The 20,555-nt window shown below is 34.7% G+C and overlaps 1 protein-coding gene across 4 annotated transcripts in view; it reads left to right on the top strand.

Annotated features, from left to right (window-relative positions):
- LOC132795935 (tyrosine-protein phosphatase non-receptor type 9) overlaps window positions 1–19,726 on the top strand; it is a 45,468-nt gene extending 25,742 nt beyond the window's left edge. For 3 of the 4 annotated variants that reach the window (XM_060806902.1, XM_060806901.1, XM_060806903.1), the window contains exons 4-8: window positions 11,479–12,491; window positions 12,557–12,717; window positions 13,587–13,816; window positions 15,138–15,345; window positions 15,411–19,726. In XM_060806902.1, the coding sequence (XP_060662885.1) occupies window positions 11,479–12,491; window positions 12,557–12,717; window positions 13,587–13,816; window positions 15,138–15,345; window positions 15,411–15,637 (1,839 nt within the window). In that variant the 3' untranslated portion in view covers window positions 15,638–19,726. Of the gene's footprint in view, window positions 1–1,417; window positions 1,859–11,478; window positions 12,492–12,556; window positions 12,718–13,586; window positions 13,817–15,137; window positions 15,346–15,410 lie in introns of those variants that run through there. The other variant, XM_060806904.1, reaches the window with a different exon arrangement.
- The last annotated feature ends 829 nt before the right edge of the window (window positions 19,727–20,555 follow it).

The raw sequence follows: 20,555 nt of genomic DNA, 5'->3' as shown, positions 1-20,555 counted from the left end.
AATAATTGTGTGTGTCTGTGTGTTTGTATTTCATTCAGTTTAATTGAATTTTCAAACGCGGTTTCCGCATTGAGAAATGCTGTTTGCTTTTAGTCAATACGAGAACCATATGTAGGCGTGCGGGTTTGTGTCAAGGCTAAATGCAAGTTGCTTTGCATTTCGTTTGCTGACAACTCTGCTGTTGCTTCGATCGAGCTATCGACCCTTTGTTGTGCAGCCCTGGTTCGTTTTGTCGCATTTGCCACCCACCCAACAAACCTAATTTCGACAGCTGCAAAAAATGCAACCATGCAAAAACGCAAAAACAACCCTCAGCTGTGTGTTGTTCAACGTGCGCTCTCGCACTCTCCCTAAGCAAACGGTTTACCAGGGTTGCGCTCTCTCTCTCTCTCTTGCTTTGTCGCTTGCTCCCCTGTTGCTCTGAAGGTGGTTGGCGAGAGCGCGCCTGCGTCAAGAACGCAACGGCGACAGCGACGTCGTCGTCGTCGTCATCAACAACACATTCGTATTGCCGTTTTACCGTTTCGCTGCCAACAGCGACAGAGGCCAGTGGCAGCGCGACAGCGGCAGCAAATGCCAGACAAACAGACGTAGTTCAGCTTTCAGCTTTCCACGACGACGCGCAGCAAACAAAACTTCCCTAAAAAAAAAACACACACACCAAATAAAAAGAAATATATACATATATATAGAAATAGAAATAGACATAAATAAAAACGGAGAAAAACAACACAAAATTAAAAGGAATAAGGCGAAGTAAAATATAGTGATAAATGAAATTACTCAACAACTAAATCGATACTTGTTTTTGAACATATTATTTTTTTTTTGTGTGTGAGACGGCGAAAAAAGTGAGAGCAAAGAAACGCATTTGTATATTGCAACGTGTGAGTGAGTGTGCGTGTACCTCTCTGTGTGCTTGTGTGTGTGCAGCCTGTACGTGTCAAAGTGTGTGTATACACATGTATGTGTGTTGTTGTTGTCGTTGTTGTTGTCACGCGGTCACAATTGCAGTACTCATTACAAAAGTCAAATTAGAAACCAATTAGAAGTTGCAACTTTTTCTAGTTGTGTTATTTTTGTTTTTTTGTTGTTGTGAATAGGCAGCGAGAAAAGTATCTACAAGTGCTGCCTGCTTGCCCATCGTCCGTGCTCCCGCTGCCAGCGTCGCTGCCCACTGTAATTGTAACTGCAACTGAGCAGAGCGGAAGGTGTAGAAGAGCGCGAGTGAGACAGAGACAGAGATAGATAGAGAGAGTGTCTGTGTTGTTTTGTTTTTGTTTCGCCCACATTTATTTATTTATTCTATGTAGTTTAGCACATTTTTTTAATGCATCATTTTGTGCAATTGTGTAACCAACTACAACAACAACAACAGCAGCAGCAGCAACAACATTGAAAAGCATCACATTATATAAACAACAACAAGAAGCAAAACAAAGAGGAAAAAACAATAACATCAAAAAAAAAAAAAACAAAAACAAATTCAAATAAATCGCAAGCAACTAAAATTGCCAATTGAAAATGTACAAAAATTAGCGCCCTCGTTGAGTGTCGCCCACGCCCCCGCCGCCATCCGCCCCCGTCGCTGTGCTCCCCTTTGCCCCCCGCCCACAGAGGAAAGTGCTTTGCATTTAGCATTTAATTGTGCGAATATATATTTGTTCCAAAAAGCCAACAAAACAACACAACACAACAACAACAATTGCCAAAAACAAACAAAACTACAACAAAGCAAAAGCAACAACGTCGTATTCATACATTTATTTAAATAATTAACCTGACAGTGAGCAGCAACAATAAAAAGAACAACAACAAACAATAACTACAGCCGACAACAACAAGAACAACAACACAGGTATTAAATAGAATACAAAATTCACACACACACACACTTATTATGCAAATGTTTGTGTGTGTGTTTTTGCTGCAATTATTTTGCTCATCATCATAATAATAATTATTTCTTGATTGCATTTTGCAAATTTCCCTATTTTTAAAGCTATTTCGTGTGCTTTGAAATTATTTTCGATTGTCTCGATTTTCGATTCTCCGGAATTCCAATTATTATCGCTAATTAAGCTAGTCACGTTTATTACAAAATGCCAAAGAGAACTTATTGCACCATCTAGAAAACATATTTCCTTTAGTTTTATATACAAAACTATATATAGTTCTTTCTATACAAAGGAATTACTTCAATTTGATCTATTGTCAAACTATTTCAGTTTAGCCAAGTTTATTTTTTTAGAGTTTCAGTATTTCTATATATTTTTTATTTCAAATATTCATTTCATTTGCAATATAATCCATATGCAATATACATTTATTGCTTTGGAATGGAATTCTTTTAATTTATTTTATTTTTCTTTTGTAAAATCAACTCAAAATTTCAGTCAAGTCAACTTTATTCATTACAGTTTTATCTTGTTAAGAAAGTTTAATCTTAATTCGCAATTTTAGCTTAGCAAAGTTTCTTTCTTTATTTCAATATGAAATATTGCTTTGAAATGCAATTATTTTATTTTGATTACGATAACAAAGAATTTTTTCATTTTACTATTTAAAAATCAGTTTGGTTTTTAAAATTTTGTAGTAGTTTTTTTTTTTTTAATTTTATAACTATGACAAATTTTATTTTAATGAAGAATATTTTAGAAATTTGACATTTCTCTTAAGAAAATTCACATAAATATTCTTGTATGTATTAATTTTTTAATTGACTAGAAACCACTCAAATTTGTCGGCGTTTTTTATAATTGTTTTACATATTATTTTCTTTATTCTAAAGCTACACGAAAATATCAGTTTGTTTTATTTTTTTTTTTAGAATTTTATAAATGCAACAAATTTTAATTTTAATGGCAATTTTTCTAGATATATTTTGCAATTTGAATTGAATTTTCTGTGAAAGTTTTAAAAATTTCTACTCAATAGTTATACTTAAATATTCACTTTTAAATTAGAGCAAAAAGTTTGCACTTTGTTAAGAGCTCTTTTTATGGAATTCCTGTTTTCGATGTGTATTAATTCCGCATTAATTCTAAAATGTGACTAAGCTTAGTCAAATAACCGACTAAGGGTCTCTAAATATAAACCATCAAAGAAAATTCTGCACTTCAAATGCAGTTCACCCCATTTTCAAACAGGCTGCAGCAGACCTTAAGCGAAGACCAACGAAGCATTCATAAATGGCGCTGGAAAATGAGGTCAAGAGGGCAATTCATATTGACCACTCGTAAGAAGCTTTTTTGTGTGTGGAAAAGCGGGCAAATTGAATTAATTATTAATTATAGAATTGCGAAAGGAATAAAGTGCTTCAACATAAAGAATTTATCAGGGTAATCAACAAAGCTTTAATCGAGGTTCTTTTGCAAATATTGGTGGGAAACTATAAACATTTATTTTGTTGGCTTAAAAAAAGTTTTTTTTCCAATTGCAATCAATAATTCAGCTGCGTTGATGTATTATTGCTTTCAGCCAAGCAAAAAATCTAGGTCAAACTCTATATTAAAATGATTCGGACTTAAGAATGCATAAATAAGAATTGAATACGAATAATATGATATCAAGTGAATACTTTGAATCGTTGCTTAGTCGAAACTGTGGCAGGTGAGATACGAGATAATTTGCTTTAATTTCTTATTGTTGAGTGAGAACAAAGGCAGAAAGTAAAGCAGCTGCTAAATGACATAACCAAGCAGAATAAAAAGACATTTGAAGAGCATTGAATGAGAATTGAAAAAAAGTAGAGAGGAGAGCGAATCAATGAAATAGCAGCTGTTTGGAACTCGTTATGATTTATTTATTCACCATTCAGCAAGCGCGTTTTTTTTTTTGTATGTGGGAGACAAGCTGAAATAGAAAGCCAAACACATTTGTCATATTTGTAAAGTAATCGATTCAAGTTGACTCGTGTCGATAATGAAATGTTATCGATCAGTGATGCGCAACGAAGTTTCGCTGGAAAACAAATGTAGAAATTATTAAGAAATAATATATTCCTGTATATGTGAGGGGAGTGCTATAATTAGTATTCTTTTTATTATTATGCAGAATATTACAATCATTTGATTACACTGATAGACGTTGCGCTTGATTAAACAGTTCCCAGAATAATTCCGTCTGCTCTCTCTCTTCCTCTCTCTCTCTGTTGATTTATCCCTGTCTGTCATAGCTATCTAACTATTTGTCTGTCTGTCTCTCTGTTTGTTCGTCGAGTGCGTGTAGCGTTTGCCTTTAAAGGCCAAAAACGCCGCCAACGATGACGACGACGACGACGACAAATTCGTTTCATGCCCAAAGCCGGCGACAAGCTTAAAACGCATTACCAATTTTGGCCATGGCTAATTTTACATACACACATCGCTATGAGTGTTTCAATATTGCTTTTTTTTTGGTTTTGTATTGTATTTATTTATTTTTTGCATAGCACACCCATGTGCTGGCATTTGGACAGCGACTTGGCGACTTTTCACTTTTGTTTCTTTTTTTTTTTTTTTTGGGCAACGAAATATTGACGACAAAAAAATAACGAGTAGTGTGTGTTGTATGCAAAGCGAGCTCGTGAACTAAGCAAACATCTTGAAGCATCGCAAACCATGTGGCGTATACTTAATGTCCATACGATCAGCTAAATATGTACTTAGTAGCTGTAGCTGTGTGGCATTATTACCGCAATGGGGCAAACAATTCAGACGCCGTGATAACATTTTTGTTTTGTCCATGCTGCGCAACGATAAATTTTTCTGAGCGATCATTTTATCGATATCGTTTAGTTCGTGAGCCGTTCTTTTGAACTAGTTTAGTTCAAGAAGAACATTCGTAATTTGTTCTTTGAAACTAATTTAGTTCAAGAAGAACACGTGAGCTGTTCCTTGGAACTAATTTCGTTCCAGACAAACAAACAACATGTCGCCATTAAAGCTCAAAGCGAAGCTAAGCTTTAAGCTAGCTCTCCCTTTTTCCTCTCAGCAATAGCAACAAAAACAACAACAACAACAATTAGCAGCAAACCGAAGCGAAACACATGCCGAAGCACGTAATAATGAGCGAAGGAACGTGAAGCGATGATGTTGAGTGCATAACCATGGCCACTTGTCGTCGCTAACTCCTTCAGGCGTCGCCTCCTCGCTCTCTTTCTCACTCTCTCTCGTCCAGCAGCCGCCACTTGACGACGATGAAGTCAGAGTTGAAGACGAAGGCGGCGATAATGCTGTAGGCGTGTGTGTGAGTGTGTGTATGACGAGACAGGGAAGCTGCGATGACTTTCTTTCTTTTCGCGCAACATACATACATATGTGTGTGTTTGCGTCCCTCTTTCTCGCTCGCTCGCACATTCGCTGTCTGTCAATATGTGTGCGTCTGTTTTGTGCTTATTATTTCAGCTTAATTTTGCTGCTGCTGTTGTTGTTGTTGTTGGTGTTTTTGTTTTTGTTTTCGCTGCTGTGTAGGCAGCGCTGTCAATTGCTTGAATGATGATTATGTCCATGTTGTTGCTGATTGTCATTGTTGTTGTTGTTGTTGTTGGAGGTGTTTATTAGGGACAGGTGCGTCATAATGCTGCTTATTACGTTGCGCCAATATGCCTCTTTTCATTCGCCCACACACACACACATACACTCAAATCATATTCCAATTTATTGGACGTATGATCCCCCAATTAAATGGAAAAACAGCATACATGTGTTTTAGTTCAGCTGAGAGAATCGATAGAGTTTTATTTCGATAGAATATTACAGTGAAATCTGCACGCACATTGACCAAAAATATCGATATATCTAAATTTAGTTGAATCTTTTTTTTTTTTTTAGAAGCACTTTGATACCAAATAACAAAATACTTGCTTTTCTCAAGAAATTATTAATGATTACTAATTTTGGTAGCCAAAAAGTAGTATTCATTAAATATTGAAATAATTCCATATTTAAATACTAAATTCAAGATTTCTAGTTTAACGAAAATAACAACTTTCATTATGGATTTTTCTTCCATTTATTTTTAATATTAAAATCAAAATAAAAAAAAAAACTATTTTGGGGAATTTTATTTTATAGAATTTGTTTTTTCTACTAAAACACCTACGTGAAATGTTTCCATTATCTGTGGCACTATTTTTTCTGGGTCAATTGCTGATTAGTTGTATAAGTTAATATTTTGTTGCACTCGACAAGCACGCACTGTAACGAAGCCAAATACTTTTCTACTTGATTTATTTGGGGCAATTTGTTGCTATTGTATTATTAATACAGCAATTTCTATACACAACAACTACATAATTATTATTTATTTTATGACAATCGGCACGCAACAATGACGATGTAGTAGAAAGAACTCTTTTTTTTTCAAGTTGCGTTCTAGTTGCCATGCAAATTGAGTGTGTTCGCTGTTTGAGGCACCGACTTTGTTGCTGCTGCAACAGTTTGCGGCATTCAACATCTTGGCATTGAACATTGAGTGAGCATTCCGCACACGTTCCATTCCAAGAGCTTTAGCTTCAGCTTCAGCTTCAGCTTTAGCTTTCCAAGTATAAACCCCAGCTGTCAGCTTCACACGGCACGCAGTCTGAATATTCGTAGCCTACTTTGTAGCGCCGAAGCCTTGGCACAAAACAAACTGCAGCAACTATTTTGCTACAGCAAATGTGCCACAAAGTTGTGGCAGTTAGTCAAGCATAGATTACTGCAAAGTACGCTGTAAAATATACTAGATTATGCGATGGTATATTGAATGATTGAATAACTAAAATATACTGAAAAAAAGAATCATTTTTGGAGCTATTAACATTCTCTGACATGATTTTTATTGATTCTTGATAAAAAATATTTAAACTTAATTTATGTTGAAGACTTTATTTAACTATTTCTACTAGAGAACTTTAGTATAGCAAAGTACGCTGTAAAAGATACTAGATTATGCGATGGTATATTGAATGATTGAATAACTAAAATATACTGAATAAAAACGAATCATTTTTGGAGCTATTAACAATCTCTGACATGATTTTTATTGATTCTTGATAGAAATATTTAAACTTAATTTATGTTGAAGACTTTATTTTACTATTTCTACTAGAGAACTTTAGTATAGCAAAGTACGCTGTAAAAGATACTAGATTATGCGATGGTATATTGAATGATTGAATAACTAAAATATACCGAATAAAAAAGAATCATTTTTGGAGCTATTAACAATCTCTGACATGATTTTTATCCTGATAAAAAATATTTAAACTTCATTTATGCTGAAGACTTTATTTTACTATTTCTACTAGAGAACTTTAGTCTAGCAAAGTACGCTGTAAAATATACTAGATTATGCGATGATATATTGAATTATTGAATAGCTAAAATATACTGAATAAAAACGAATCATTTTTGGAGCTATTAAAATATATTCCATAGAATAGATTCGTTTTTGGAGCTATTAATAATCTTTGACTTGATTGATTTAAAATATTTAAACAAAATTTGTGTTAAAGACTTTAAATTAGTATTTCTTTTAGAGAACTTTAGTCTAGCAAAGTACGCTGTAAAATATACTAGATTATGCGATGGTATATTGAATTATTGAATAACTAAAATATATTTAATGGAATAGAATCATTATTGGAGATATTAAAAATCTCTAACCTGATTCATTTTTTGACAAAAATGTTTAAACAAAGTTTGTGTTAAAGACATTATTTTACTATTTCTTTTAGAGAACTTTAGACCAGCAAAGTACGCTGTAAAATATATTAGATTATACAATGGTATTTTGAATTATTGAATAACTAAAATACATTGAAAAGAAAAAAATCATTTTTGAAGCTATTAGCATTTTATGACTTCATTGTTGTTGATTCTATTTAAGCAAAATTTGTGTTAAGACTTTTGTTTTTACTATTTTGGAAAACTTGAATACAAACGTATTTATGTTTGTAAGACAAAATGAAGATTAGATTACTTAAACAGATCTAAAGAGGGAACACTGTACCAATTATTTTAGGGAAATAATGCAAAAGTGTAATTTCAAATAATAATATAAGAGATAAGCACAGGACTTTGACCTATTCTGTTATATATAATTTATATATAAATTTAGCGAATTAGCTCATCCTAACTTTGAAATTAATTTGATATCCAACTAGAACACGCTCTAGTTGCATTGCGTTGGCAATGCAGCAAGCAATATGTCAAATTCGTAGACTTCATCTCGTAAAGTTTGGAAGAAAGAATTGTTGAAAGACGGCAACAAAGTTGATGCAGTAATTTGTGTTGTCTGTCACCAACAGCAGTTACCCTACATTGTAATGGTTAGAAGGAAAAGAAGAAAAAAGAGATAGAGAGAGAGAAGTGGAAGGAATGCGGCTAATAGAGAGGGAGAGAAATGTTTGAGCAATAAATGAAATGCAGTTATGTTGATGATGCAATCTCAAAAGTGCCATAAAGTCAACAATGAAAGCAAAGCGCACAAGTTGCGAAGCAAATGAAACAACAGCAACAACAAAAGCAAAAAAAAAGCAGCAAACTGGAAGTGGAATTGAAACTGGAAATGAGGGCTGGAAATGCTTGGGCAAACAACTGGATGCCAATTATTGCCAATTACCTATCGTGTGTGTGTGTGTGTCTCTCTCTGTGTGTGTATTTGTGACATCAATGAACAACGCATTTCGTATTGCAAATTGCAAATTAATTTCCATTTCGATATCAATAGCGATAAAATCAGGTGCAGCGACAGGTCACAACGGAAGAAGAAGCAGCAGCTTCTCGAACTAAAATTAATTTACACACACACACAAACAAACGCACACATGCACAGCTGATTGCGTAGTGTGCGTGGGTCGTGTGCAAAGCCATTTAGCAGACATATTTGCCAAAGAGATGAGCTTGCTCTCGCTCTCCTTCTTCTTCTGCTCCTCCTACTTCTACTTCTTCGTGTTGCTGGCATCTGCACTTGTTGTTATTGTTGTTTTCGTTGTCGTTGTCACTGTTTTGCTTTGTGCTGCCGCTGACCTTAATCTCCATGCCTTACCTCTACACACACACACACACATGCATGCTTATCTATATGCAGACCACGCTGTATGCAGCTGCAAAATGAGCGAGAAAGAAGAGAAAGAAATGTGGATGATGGCAAGGGGAGCGACACAAAGAGAAGATTGGCCAATAAACTATGTATAAATGCCGCTGACACGGATACAAGCGCTAGCGGGGGGAGGGAGGGGGAGGAGGAGGAGTGCGGTGTGCGGTTGGCGACGCCATTTGCAATTGAAAATGTCCGCAATGAAATTTTCAACATTTCCAACTGGGTGAAGGTTGTGTCGCAACAACGCCTCCAACGACAACAACAACAACAACGACAGCGAAATGAATGAAAGAAGCAGAGGCGGCAAACAATTTTCATTTACATTTTGCATTTGATTTTGTTGTTGTGTTTGCATTTCACTTAATTAAACACAGACACACACACTCTCAGCCTCAGACACAGACACAGACGCACTCATACACACGCACTTAGTTGAGGAATCGAAGTGCCGCCTACGCGACGCCGCTGCCGCTGCCAACGTCGACGTCGACGTCGCAGCAGGCGCGACAAATTGAGTTGTGTTGACGAATGTCAATAAATTGTAAAGCGAAATTAAAACGCAGCTGCATTCAATTTGATTGACAGCATAATCAATTTTAATTTTATTACCATTTCGTTTCGCGCACTTTAATGCAACTCGTTCGCTTGAGTTCATTTGAACTAGTTTTAAAAAAATGAACCACTTTCATTTGCATTATGAACGAAGTGTTTATAGCTCAACTAATTTCAGCTTCTTTTACTTTTTGCTTCATTAAAATTGAATTAGGTTTTTACACTCTGACAGTGCTCAGTGTTTTTCTTCTTTTTACAATTGTAATCAGCGTTTCTTAATGTCTCACACGTGTGCTTCATAAGAACTGCATAGCAGCAAAAAAAAAAAAAATGCAAAGCAATTTACCAGCAAAGTTGCAACTAGATGATTAGAAGACATCTAGAATGTGTGGAACTTAGCGTCGAGTTTCTAATGCTTCCGTTAAAGCGATAGTTATCGTATGGATTAATTTAACATACAGATAACAAATTTTTGACTTTTTCAGTGTTTTAAAGATAAATTGTTATCATTTTATGTAATATTTTGTTCTCATATCAATACTGTGTATTTTTAAAAATTTGCTAAATTTGGGATAACAATATGGAATTATTTCATTTCTGGCGCTATTTGTCACATTAAAGCGACATATAGTTAACTTTAAATCAGTTTATCTGTTCTAATAGTCTTAACAAGTTCTCCAAAGTAAAACAGTATATCAAGTTATCATAATTCCTGCAAATATCATATGGTTAAGAACTTGAAGAACTGCATTCCAAACAAAATTCTTTTTAATGAGCAGGCAAACAAAACTAAAGTGAACTTTATCATGTAGTTCATGGCATGTGCTTTTGTTTCGTGTCAGGAATCATTTCGAAAGATCCGAAAAAAGACATGTTTTACTATCTGCATAGAATATGTGTAATAATGATGTTCATATTCATTTGTGGGGACCGTCGACCAGGTGACCTTAGCGTGTGTGCAATTGCTGTTGAGCCAGGCAATAAAAAAGCTCGTTATAAACACACACGCAACTAGAAGACACACACACACACACACATACATATATATAAATTAATCGAATTGATTAATATTTATTAGTTAAACTGCCTTCGTCATAAGTAGTCTAATTAAGTTTGTGCCATGCATAAATTATAAAGCTGAAATTACTGAAGTAATCGTTTATCGATAACAGTTGCGAGTGATTTAGGTGTGCGATAAATATAACGCCTGACTTTTGACATTACAAATTGTTTACACTGCTTTTAAGAATAACTTGCCCGCTTTGCTGTTTGCAAACTTTTTTAGTGAAATTGGGTATTATTATTGGAGTCAATCGTTAACAATCGATAACATTATTCTATTTATCGATTACACAACATTGTTCATTCACTTCACTACTTACTCTTTTTTGCAGCTTGCTAACTTTTTGAGAAATTGTATATTAGTGCAACAAATCGTTTATCGATAACATTATTCTATTTATCGATAACACAACATTGTTCATTCACAGCACAACTTTCTCTGTTTTGCAGTTTGCTGATTTTTTAGTGAAATTGTGTGTTATTATTGCAATCAATCGTTTATCGATAACAATTTTCTATTTATCGATAACACGACATTTTTCATTCACTTCACAACTTGCTGTGTTTTGCAGTTGCTAACTTTTTTGAGAAAATCGTTGAAAGCAATCGCTTATCGATAACATTATTATATTTATCGATAACACAACATTGTTCATAACTCTTCAATATAATCGAACTTGTCAAATTTTCTATTCGATTTCAATCGCTCTGGCAACAAACATCAAAGATTAATATAATAAAAAATTAATATATAATATTTCACTAATTTGAATTCTTGCAATTTTATCATTGTAGGGCGGCTATCCGGCGCGTTTGAAGAAAGTGCTGATCGTGACGGCGCCGCTGTGGTTCAAGGCGCCATTCAAGATCCTCCGCCTGTTTGTGCGCGAGAAGCTACGCGAGCGAGTGTTCACCGTATCGGTGCCGCAGCTGAGTCTGCACGTGCCGCGCAAGGCGTTGCCAGTGCATCTTGGCGGCACGCTGGAAATCGATCACGCCACATGGTTGCTAAATTGCCGCAAATCGATGACGAATCGTGAAGACGAACTGCTTGCCAATCTAGTGGGTGTCGCTGGTGTTGCAGCTGCCACAGCGACAGCGACGACAGCAACGCCGCTAAGCAACGGCAGCAGCAACAGCAACAACGCAGCAGCAGCAGCAACAACCATTATCAGTGCTGTGCATCAGCTGAGCGATAGCAACACAACCGTGGTCACAGTCAGCGGTGGTGCAGCTGCTGTGGCTGCTGGTGGCGACGGAGGAGCAGCCACCGGTTCAGCGGCAGCTGGCACACAACAGCAACAGCAGCAACAGCAACTGATTAACACCGAGTCAACGGAACCCAACGAGAACATCACAATCAACGGACTGAGTCCCAGTCATCGGACCGCTAACAATACGCTGCTCAAGCTCAACACCAGCGGCATTCAGCAACAGAACGGCACATCAGCTGCCGCCGGAGCAGGAGGAGACATTGCCACAACAGCAACATCCACAACAACAACAGCAGCAGCAGCCACAACAGCAACAACGACGACGACAACGACGTCGGGCGGTGTGGCAGCTGCTGGCGGAGGAGTTGCTGTCAATGGGAGTGCCGCCGGTGTCGGTGATTTGTGGTCTGAGAATCCGCCAAGTAGTGCCTCATCCGGTTTCAGTGACGACGACAGTCTGGCCGGCCAAGAGGGTGATCCCAAGACGCTCGATCAGATTGTGCAAATGGTCAAGGAGCGGCGACGTCAGGGCCTAATTAAGGAGTACTTGGATATACGAAATCGGGCACCCGAAGGCACTTTCCTCCATGCGCGGTAAGTTCGAACATCTTCCCCTGAAAATACTTATTATAATCGAATCACTTTCTCTTCTCGCACAGCATGCGCAACAATTTGACCAAAAATCGTTATACAGATGTCCTGTGCTACGATCACAGTCGTGTGGTCCTGGCGCGCGAGGATGAAGACGAGCTGTCCGATTACATCAATGCGAATTTTGTCGATGGCTATAAACAGAAGAATGCATATATTTCAACTCAAGGTGAGTTTGCACTACAGATAAACAACTATCGATAGTAATGTGAGACGCCAGCTATCGATGGAAGCATCGATAGTGGTTGGGTCACTGTCGCAAGTGGCTGCTGATATCGATTGTGGCTCGCATTACAGATGGACAACTATCGATAGCAATGTCAGACGTCAGACGATGACAATCATCGATAGTGTCGATACTGCTGACGATTGTTCTCCACTTCTAATTTGCACTTTTCTATGGCTTCGACCTCCAAAAGAAAAATGCATGGGAACTGCGACACATGACACATGACAGCTTTATCTTATTCCACAAAAAAGCAAAATCGATAATAAATAGGAAATAATGGCAATAAGCTCCCCATCTGTCTGTCTGTCTGTCTGCATGCATAAACAACCTGATCTCAACAACCATAATAACTAAGGTTTATATTTCTCGATCTTTGTTTTGTGATTGCATCAAGTTTTAAATTTCATTTGGTAATCAGCAAAGTGGAATTGTGTAAGGCCAGGAATATTTGCAAGAGATTAATAATTATCATTGTCGAAGGCTCAATGCAGTATTTAATAAGGGATTTAATATAATAAATAAAAAAGTAAATAATTCGCATTATGATTATTTCAGCTTATTGAGTATTTACAGAGTTCTTAAATTCTATTTAAACTTTCTTTAACATAGTTTTAGAATTACTTTAGTTTTCCTTACTAAAATCTGCAGAATAAAGTAAAAAGAAAACAATGCACTTAAGTTTTACTAAAATTTGAACATAAAATCTCTTTAAGCTTAAACCCTTTTGACTTAAACCCGTTAGTTTTCTTTATAATAGTGGTGCTATATTTAGCTCGACAATTAATTTCTTGATACCGCTTTGATTGCAGGTCCATTACCAAAGACATCCCAGGACTTTTGGCGCATGATCTGGGAACAACATTGCTTAGTTATAGTTATGACAACGCGCGTCATGGAACGCGGACGTGTTAAATGCGGCCAATACTGGGAGCCGACTGAAGATAGTTCCTTAGAGTTTGGAAATTACCATGTGCGAACAATTAGCGTCGAGTGCAACGAGGATTACACAGTTGCCTCACTAGAATTGAGAAACCTAAAGGTGAGTGTTGCGTGCCCAAGTCAATCAATCAATCGAAAGTCACTTTTTATAGAATAGAATACAGAATATAGTATTATGGTAACTCTATTATAATTGTGTACTAGCATGAAATGTTTGTCATAGACAAAAGAAGGAGAGATCTATAACTCCTTAAAATAGTTACATACTAAATGTCTTGCTGTCTGTTCGTTCTTAGAAATATGTTGAGTTCAGGGACTATAAGTCATAGAAACAGCAAACTCGGTAACAAGTTAATTTTACAAATTCAAATAAAAGAAGCTAATAATATGCTTCATTTTAGAGTAGTAATGAAAGTAGTCGAAGTGCAACTATGTTGATTAATTGCTATAACTATATAATTGGTGTACTTCTGGTATATTTAGTATTCAATAATAGTATGGCAGATTTTAATGTTAATAAAAAAAGGGTATTGGCTAAATAGAAAAGGTTAAATTTTACTGTACTCATATAGATATAGTTATTGATTATTTAAATGTCGTAATACATTTGGTGATATAACTAGCAACCAATTGGTATATTCTAAGTATATTTAGTATTCAAAATTGTCGAACTCTAATGTTTATAAAAAGTGTCTGTTTAAATAGAAAAGGTTCAAACTATGCTCCCATTTTGTGTTCACATTGATTGATTTAATACCGAATGCTTTTAGTAGTATAACTGCCTACTAATTGGTATATTGTTAGTATATTTAGTATTCCAAATTGTAAAAATATTACTTTATGGTAGATTTTAATGTTTATAAAATGGTTTGTGGCTAACAAAAAAAAGAAAAGATTAAATTGGACTGCATTCATATTTGAAATAGAAATGCAGAAATACATATTCATGTTTGGTATATATTTATACCATTTATGATTACCATTTATGGTATATATTTTTACCATTATGCTGGATTATTTAAATTGTCGTAGATGGTAGATCTCAATGTTGACAAAAAGGGTTTTGGTTAAATAGAAAAAGATCAAGTGGAGTGCATTCATATTTTGTAATAGAAATGCAGAAATACATATTCATGTTTGGTATATATTTATACCATTTATGGTATATATTTATCCCATTATGCTAGTATATTTAAATTGCCGTACTATTGCTCTACCATAGATTTTAGTGTTTACAAAATGTGTTTTGTTAAAAAGAAAAGATTAAATTGGAGTGCATTCATTTGTTTCATGTATGTATGTATTTGCATTATATATTTGTACCATTTAAGTTTGCTTTAGCATATTATTCATATATTTCTGTGATACATCTTGCTGCTTATACTAATGCTTTGCATCTGTGTTCTTCATCTTCCTCTCAGACTGACGAAATTCGCAATGTGTCACATTGGCAGTTCACCAGCTGGCCGGACTACGGTGTGCCCAGCTCGGCCATGGCGATGTTGAACTTCCTGCAGAAGGTGCGCGACAAGCAGGCGCAGCTGGTGCGTGCTCTGGGCGATACTTGGGCTGGTCATGTGCGTGGTCCACCTATTGTGGTCCATTGCAGTGCTGGAATTGGACGCACAGGTGAGAGCAGAGATTGTTGGTATTGAGTTATTGCAATGCTAAATATATTGTGCATATATTTGTAGGCACCTTCATCACGCTGGACATTTGCATATCGCGTCTGGAGGATGTGGGCACGGCGGATATACGCGGCACCGTGGAGAAAATACGTTCGCAACGCGCCTACTCCATCCAAATGCCGGATCAATATGTGTTCTGCCATCTGGCGCTCATCGAGTACGCGCATTCGCGTGGCATGCTGCAGGCTGTCGATTTGGCGGGCTTCGATGAACGGGAACAGGACTCTGAATAGGCAGCAACCTCAACCTCAACCACAACAACAAACAGCATCCACACTTCCACAACCAAACATACACATTAAAAAAATGAAATAACAAATTCATCAACAATATATGAAAGAAAAAAAGAAGCAGCAGCCACACAACAAATACAAATTGTATACAGATTAATTCTATGATTGTCCCCCATATTTTTGGTTATATACGATATATATATTACTATATTTTGTTTTTTTTTTCGTTTCTGAATTATGATTTTACGCCGAGGAATTTGAGAAATTGTAATTTTCTTTTTGTTTGTATTGAATGTGCGATTTCGTTTATGCTAATCATAATCATATATATAAAAATATATACTTTTTTTTTTGCTATTTTTAAAACACATACCAACAACCACATTTATATAAAAACTTTATATATATACTAGCGATATTTGAAATGAAAGTGAGAGAGAGAGAAAGAGAGAGCGAGAAAGCGAGCGCGAACATGAACGAGAGAGATAGAGAAAGAAATGAAAAAGTTTAGCAATGTTTTATGTAAGCGGCTGGTAAATTGTAAATTTGACTATTTTCTGTATGTTTATTATTATTATTATTATTACTCTATTATTATATTATATTATAATTACTATTATTATTATTTATGTGAAATGAATTGAATGTGTAGCTGCAAAACTGAGAGAGCAACTGTTAAATTGCTAACGATTTTCTATATAATATGCATGTGTGTGACACACACACACTCCATTTGCTTACACCACAAACACACACACACACACGAAACACACACACATACATGCATACATGTATATGTATTTGTATTTATACCAAGATTTTTTTGTAATGTACGTAATTAATATTTAAACAGAATTTTTTATATACGATCATTTCATGATTGCAATAATCTTTATATACATTTTTTTTTAAAGCCCAACTCCCCCTCCCCGACCCCCCTTGACCACCACCTGTTCCCAATCCAATTAACAAGAATTGTAATTGTAATGTAAATTTATTTAAATTAAATTAATATTGAAAAAGGAACAAACAAATTAAAAACAAAACAAAACAAACAAGAAAACTAGATAAACAAAAATAATATACAAAATAAAAAAAAAGAGCAGCATTATGCAAGAAAAAAATAAAATGCGAACAAAAAACGAGAGAAAAAATCAAATAAATAACAACATGCTAAAACAAACAATGTTTAATTAACACAACAGCCTGACAAAAGTTAACTACAAAAGAAACAAAATTATGAAATTTGTTAACACAATGAAAGAGAAAATGAATTAAATGACGCTTAGAGAGAAACCGCGGTAAAAGTACAACGAAAGAGACGCAAGGCAAGGAGGAAGAGCAAGAGGAAGAGTACGAAAGAGAAGAGAAACCAGCACAGTCAGAAAAAAATTCCAATAGCAGAAAGAGAAAAACACACAAAAACACAAGTTGATACCGTCCGGTGTAACGGTAGCGGATAAGGAAGCAAAGAATAAAAAGTAAGTGAATGTGGAAATGAAGTCAATAAATAAATAAATGAAATTACAAATTAGGAGACATGATGACAAAACCGTTTAGCAAAAATATTTATTGTATATCGAGATTAGTTTCCATTTAATTTCGTATTTTAATTACTTTCCATTAAAAAAAAAGTTACAAGTAATAAACAATTATACAAATAATAAGAATAATAATATTTGTGCAAATTGATGCAAATTTCCTACAATCAACTACAAAACAGACAGATAACTAATTAGTTACATAGCATTATCATATATACGAGAATACATATTATATGTCAGGCATTCATACATACAATACAATACAATACAATACGTACATACATACATAGTATATTATTATTATATATTATATAGGCATTGTTGACAAATAGCCCAAGAAAACGCCGCTAAATTATTTTCCCAGCTATTCTCCAAACCCCGCCCCGCCCGAAATCGTTGCCGCTATATAACTTGTACCGTAATGAAGTAACCCCACCAGCAAAAAAGTCTCCACAAAACTAGAGAACCAAACAATTCGATCCTCGTATCGCTTTCGAACAAAAATGGAAAATGGAACAACGTTAAACGTAGGATGATCATGATGATGATGATGATGATGATAAACAAGAATTAAAACCGTCGTACTAGCTGTTGAATGTTATTAAATGTCGTTTCCCTTTTGTTATCATTTAGAATTTTTCTTTTTTATAGACATTTTTCTTTTCAAAGTTCTTTTTGTTAGAAGAAAATTAACGTGTACATGTAGTGGAATTTTACTAAAACTTTTTACTAAGTAAACAATGTAAAAAAATAAATGAATAAACACAAACAAAAAGTCGCTCAGCATATGGACGGACGCAAAAACATACAAACAAGACGATGACATGCCTTCTTTTCATGATTATCATATGCCAGACGAAACTAAAAACTAAAATCAACATATTTTGTATTACCTTTTTAAATACTATAAAAAAGAAAAGAAAAACGAAAAATGAGAAAACAAAACCAAAAAAGATAAATAGAAATTTAATATTTAGTTGTTGTGTGTAGCGAGGTAAATCCATTAACTAGCAGCTTTCATAACAACAAACAAAAAAAACAAATAAACGCGAATTGCAGCGCGTGTTTCGAGTTCCGCAATCGCTTGCGAAATTGAAGCGAATGTGGAATTGGGAACACGCTCGCTTCCCAGTTTGTGCATATTTGTAAAAGTCGAAAAAAGTATTATAAATATATAAGTATGTAATTGCGATATGTCAAGAGAGAAGGATCCATATACGATTTTTCTTAAGTGTGCTCACACACACACACACACTGACAGACACATGTATAACAGTATTTTTGGTGCGAATTTAGTCAATGAAAATAATGAGACACTTACACACACACACACATTTACTTTGTTGGCCACACTCACACATACACATACATACATACATTTGTATATCATTAGAATTGTAAAAGCTGTGATCAACATAATGAAAAATGAATGAAAGTAAAACAAATGATAGACCTAACCTAAAAAGAAAAGAAGAAATATGAAAGCAAAAACATTCTCCCGCTTGCACAATTAGTCACACAACAAATTAATCAAGTTTAAATACAAATGGAATCAAATTTATACATCGTCTAATTGAAATCAAGTCAAGTATAAAAAGCATAAAACTTTCCATTTTTTTTTTCCAAAAAAAAAGAAGAAAATGCAAAATATTATAATCTATTCAAAATTCGAAATGATGCTCTATTTTTGTAATGCTTGAGATGGAAACATGAAATCAAATCAATGAATGAATTACATACAAAAACACATTTACATTTACATATACATAAGTGGTACATACATACAATACAATACATGGGGTCAATGTCAATATTTTTCGTAGCCTCCCCCCGCTGAGGAGTTGGAAATAAAGCGAAAACAAAGAGAATTTATTTAAACCAATCTCATGCGTACATGGATATGTATGATATGTGTATGTATATGATATACATATAGTACATACCTATTATTATACCTTTAGCAAAATTTCTTCAAGTGTATAATGTACAATTAGCTAGCGTTACATACAGACAAACATGCAAGAGGCATTTTTTTCATTAGCATTTAAGCATCCCAAATGTTGCATATGCTTTCTGAAAGCTTGCAGAAGAGATTCACACACACACACACTTAGACAGATACAGATACAGATACAGATACATTTACAGAAAAGCCCACCCAAACTCTGCGCACCTAACACAATAAAAATGAAATGGATTATGTAAAGCTCCTATGTTGATAAACAAAAAAGAAATTACCTTAAAATAGACCAATGTGCTATGTCTATTATAATTAATAATCACAATCTTTCTCTCAATCTTGTAACCTATCCTAAAAACGAACATAACATAAATACATGATACTAGTTACTCACATACAACACTAGCACTTCCATTCTCCCAGCTCAAGACTCTGTACATACTTACAAATAAACATAAAAAAAACGAAAACAAAAAAAATACATAAATAATAAACCTATATAGTATATTCATATACATAGGAAGAAGGCCCAAGTCCAAGTCGATTTACTTACCATTGAGAGAAGCAAAAAAAAAAACCAAACAAGGAAATCTTAAGCCTAGTTAACGGTCACATAATTAATAAATAATTAAGGGCATATATATGTTATCATTTCATTGTAAACAATAATGAAAACAGCAGCAACAAATAAATCTATAAATTTATGTAAAGCGAATTTCATTTGCTGAATGAAAATAAAACAACAAAACAAAAAAAAAATACAAATAAAAATGAAAATGACAAAAACAAAACAATACAAAAATTGTGGACAAAATATATAGAATACAAAAGAATATGTCAATTTTATTTAATCAATTGGACATCATAATATTTAGGAACAAAAAAGGTTAGTATGAAATTAATACAAACTATAAATTGATGCGATAAAATGTAAGTCGCAAAAGTACAATGGTTTTGTGGCGCCATCTATGGTTTGTTGGCGTAATAACAATTTGAATTGCCGCAACCCCAAAGTATGCAACAAAAAATTCTTTGCTGCTGCATTGCTGTATTGTTGCAATTTAGACAAATTATCCTTACTCGGCCATATCCTTGTGCAATTTGACCGGACGTGACGAATTCGATTCGTGGGATCGAAATCTATCGATTGAGATAAAAAAAAATATGGGGCCGTCTTAGAATACAACACTTAAAATTTATATTTTGAGGCAAACTTTATGCGAGAAACTTAAAAAGCTTGGAATGTCAATCGATAGTCCTAGTTCCCCTGACAGCAAAAAGGTATGTCCTTGTGAGATCCTTAAGGTTTTCACAGAGTTATATAGAAACAAAGAATGTCCACTTAAGAGTCCTTGCAGAGGCAGTAAACACCGGCCCTTAACAGCAGCTCTTAGCAGACTGGCAACATAAGCTG

This window comes from Drosophila nasuta, chromosome X, assembly GCF_023558535.2.
Source record: "Drosophila nasuta strain 15112-1781.00 chromosome X, ASM2355853v1, whole genome shotgun sequence".
Lineage (NCBI taxonomy): Eukaryota > Metazoa > Arthropoda > Insecta > Diptera > Drosophilidae > Drosophila > Drosophila nasuta.
The sequence above is the reverse complement of the archived record's forward strand: the minus strand, read 5'-3'. Positions and strand labels throughout refer to the sequence as shown.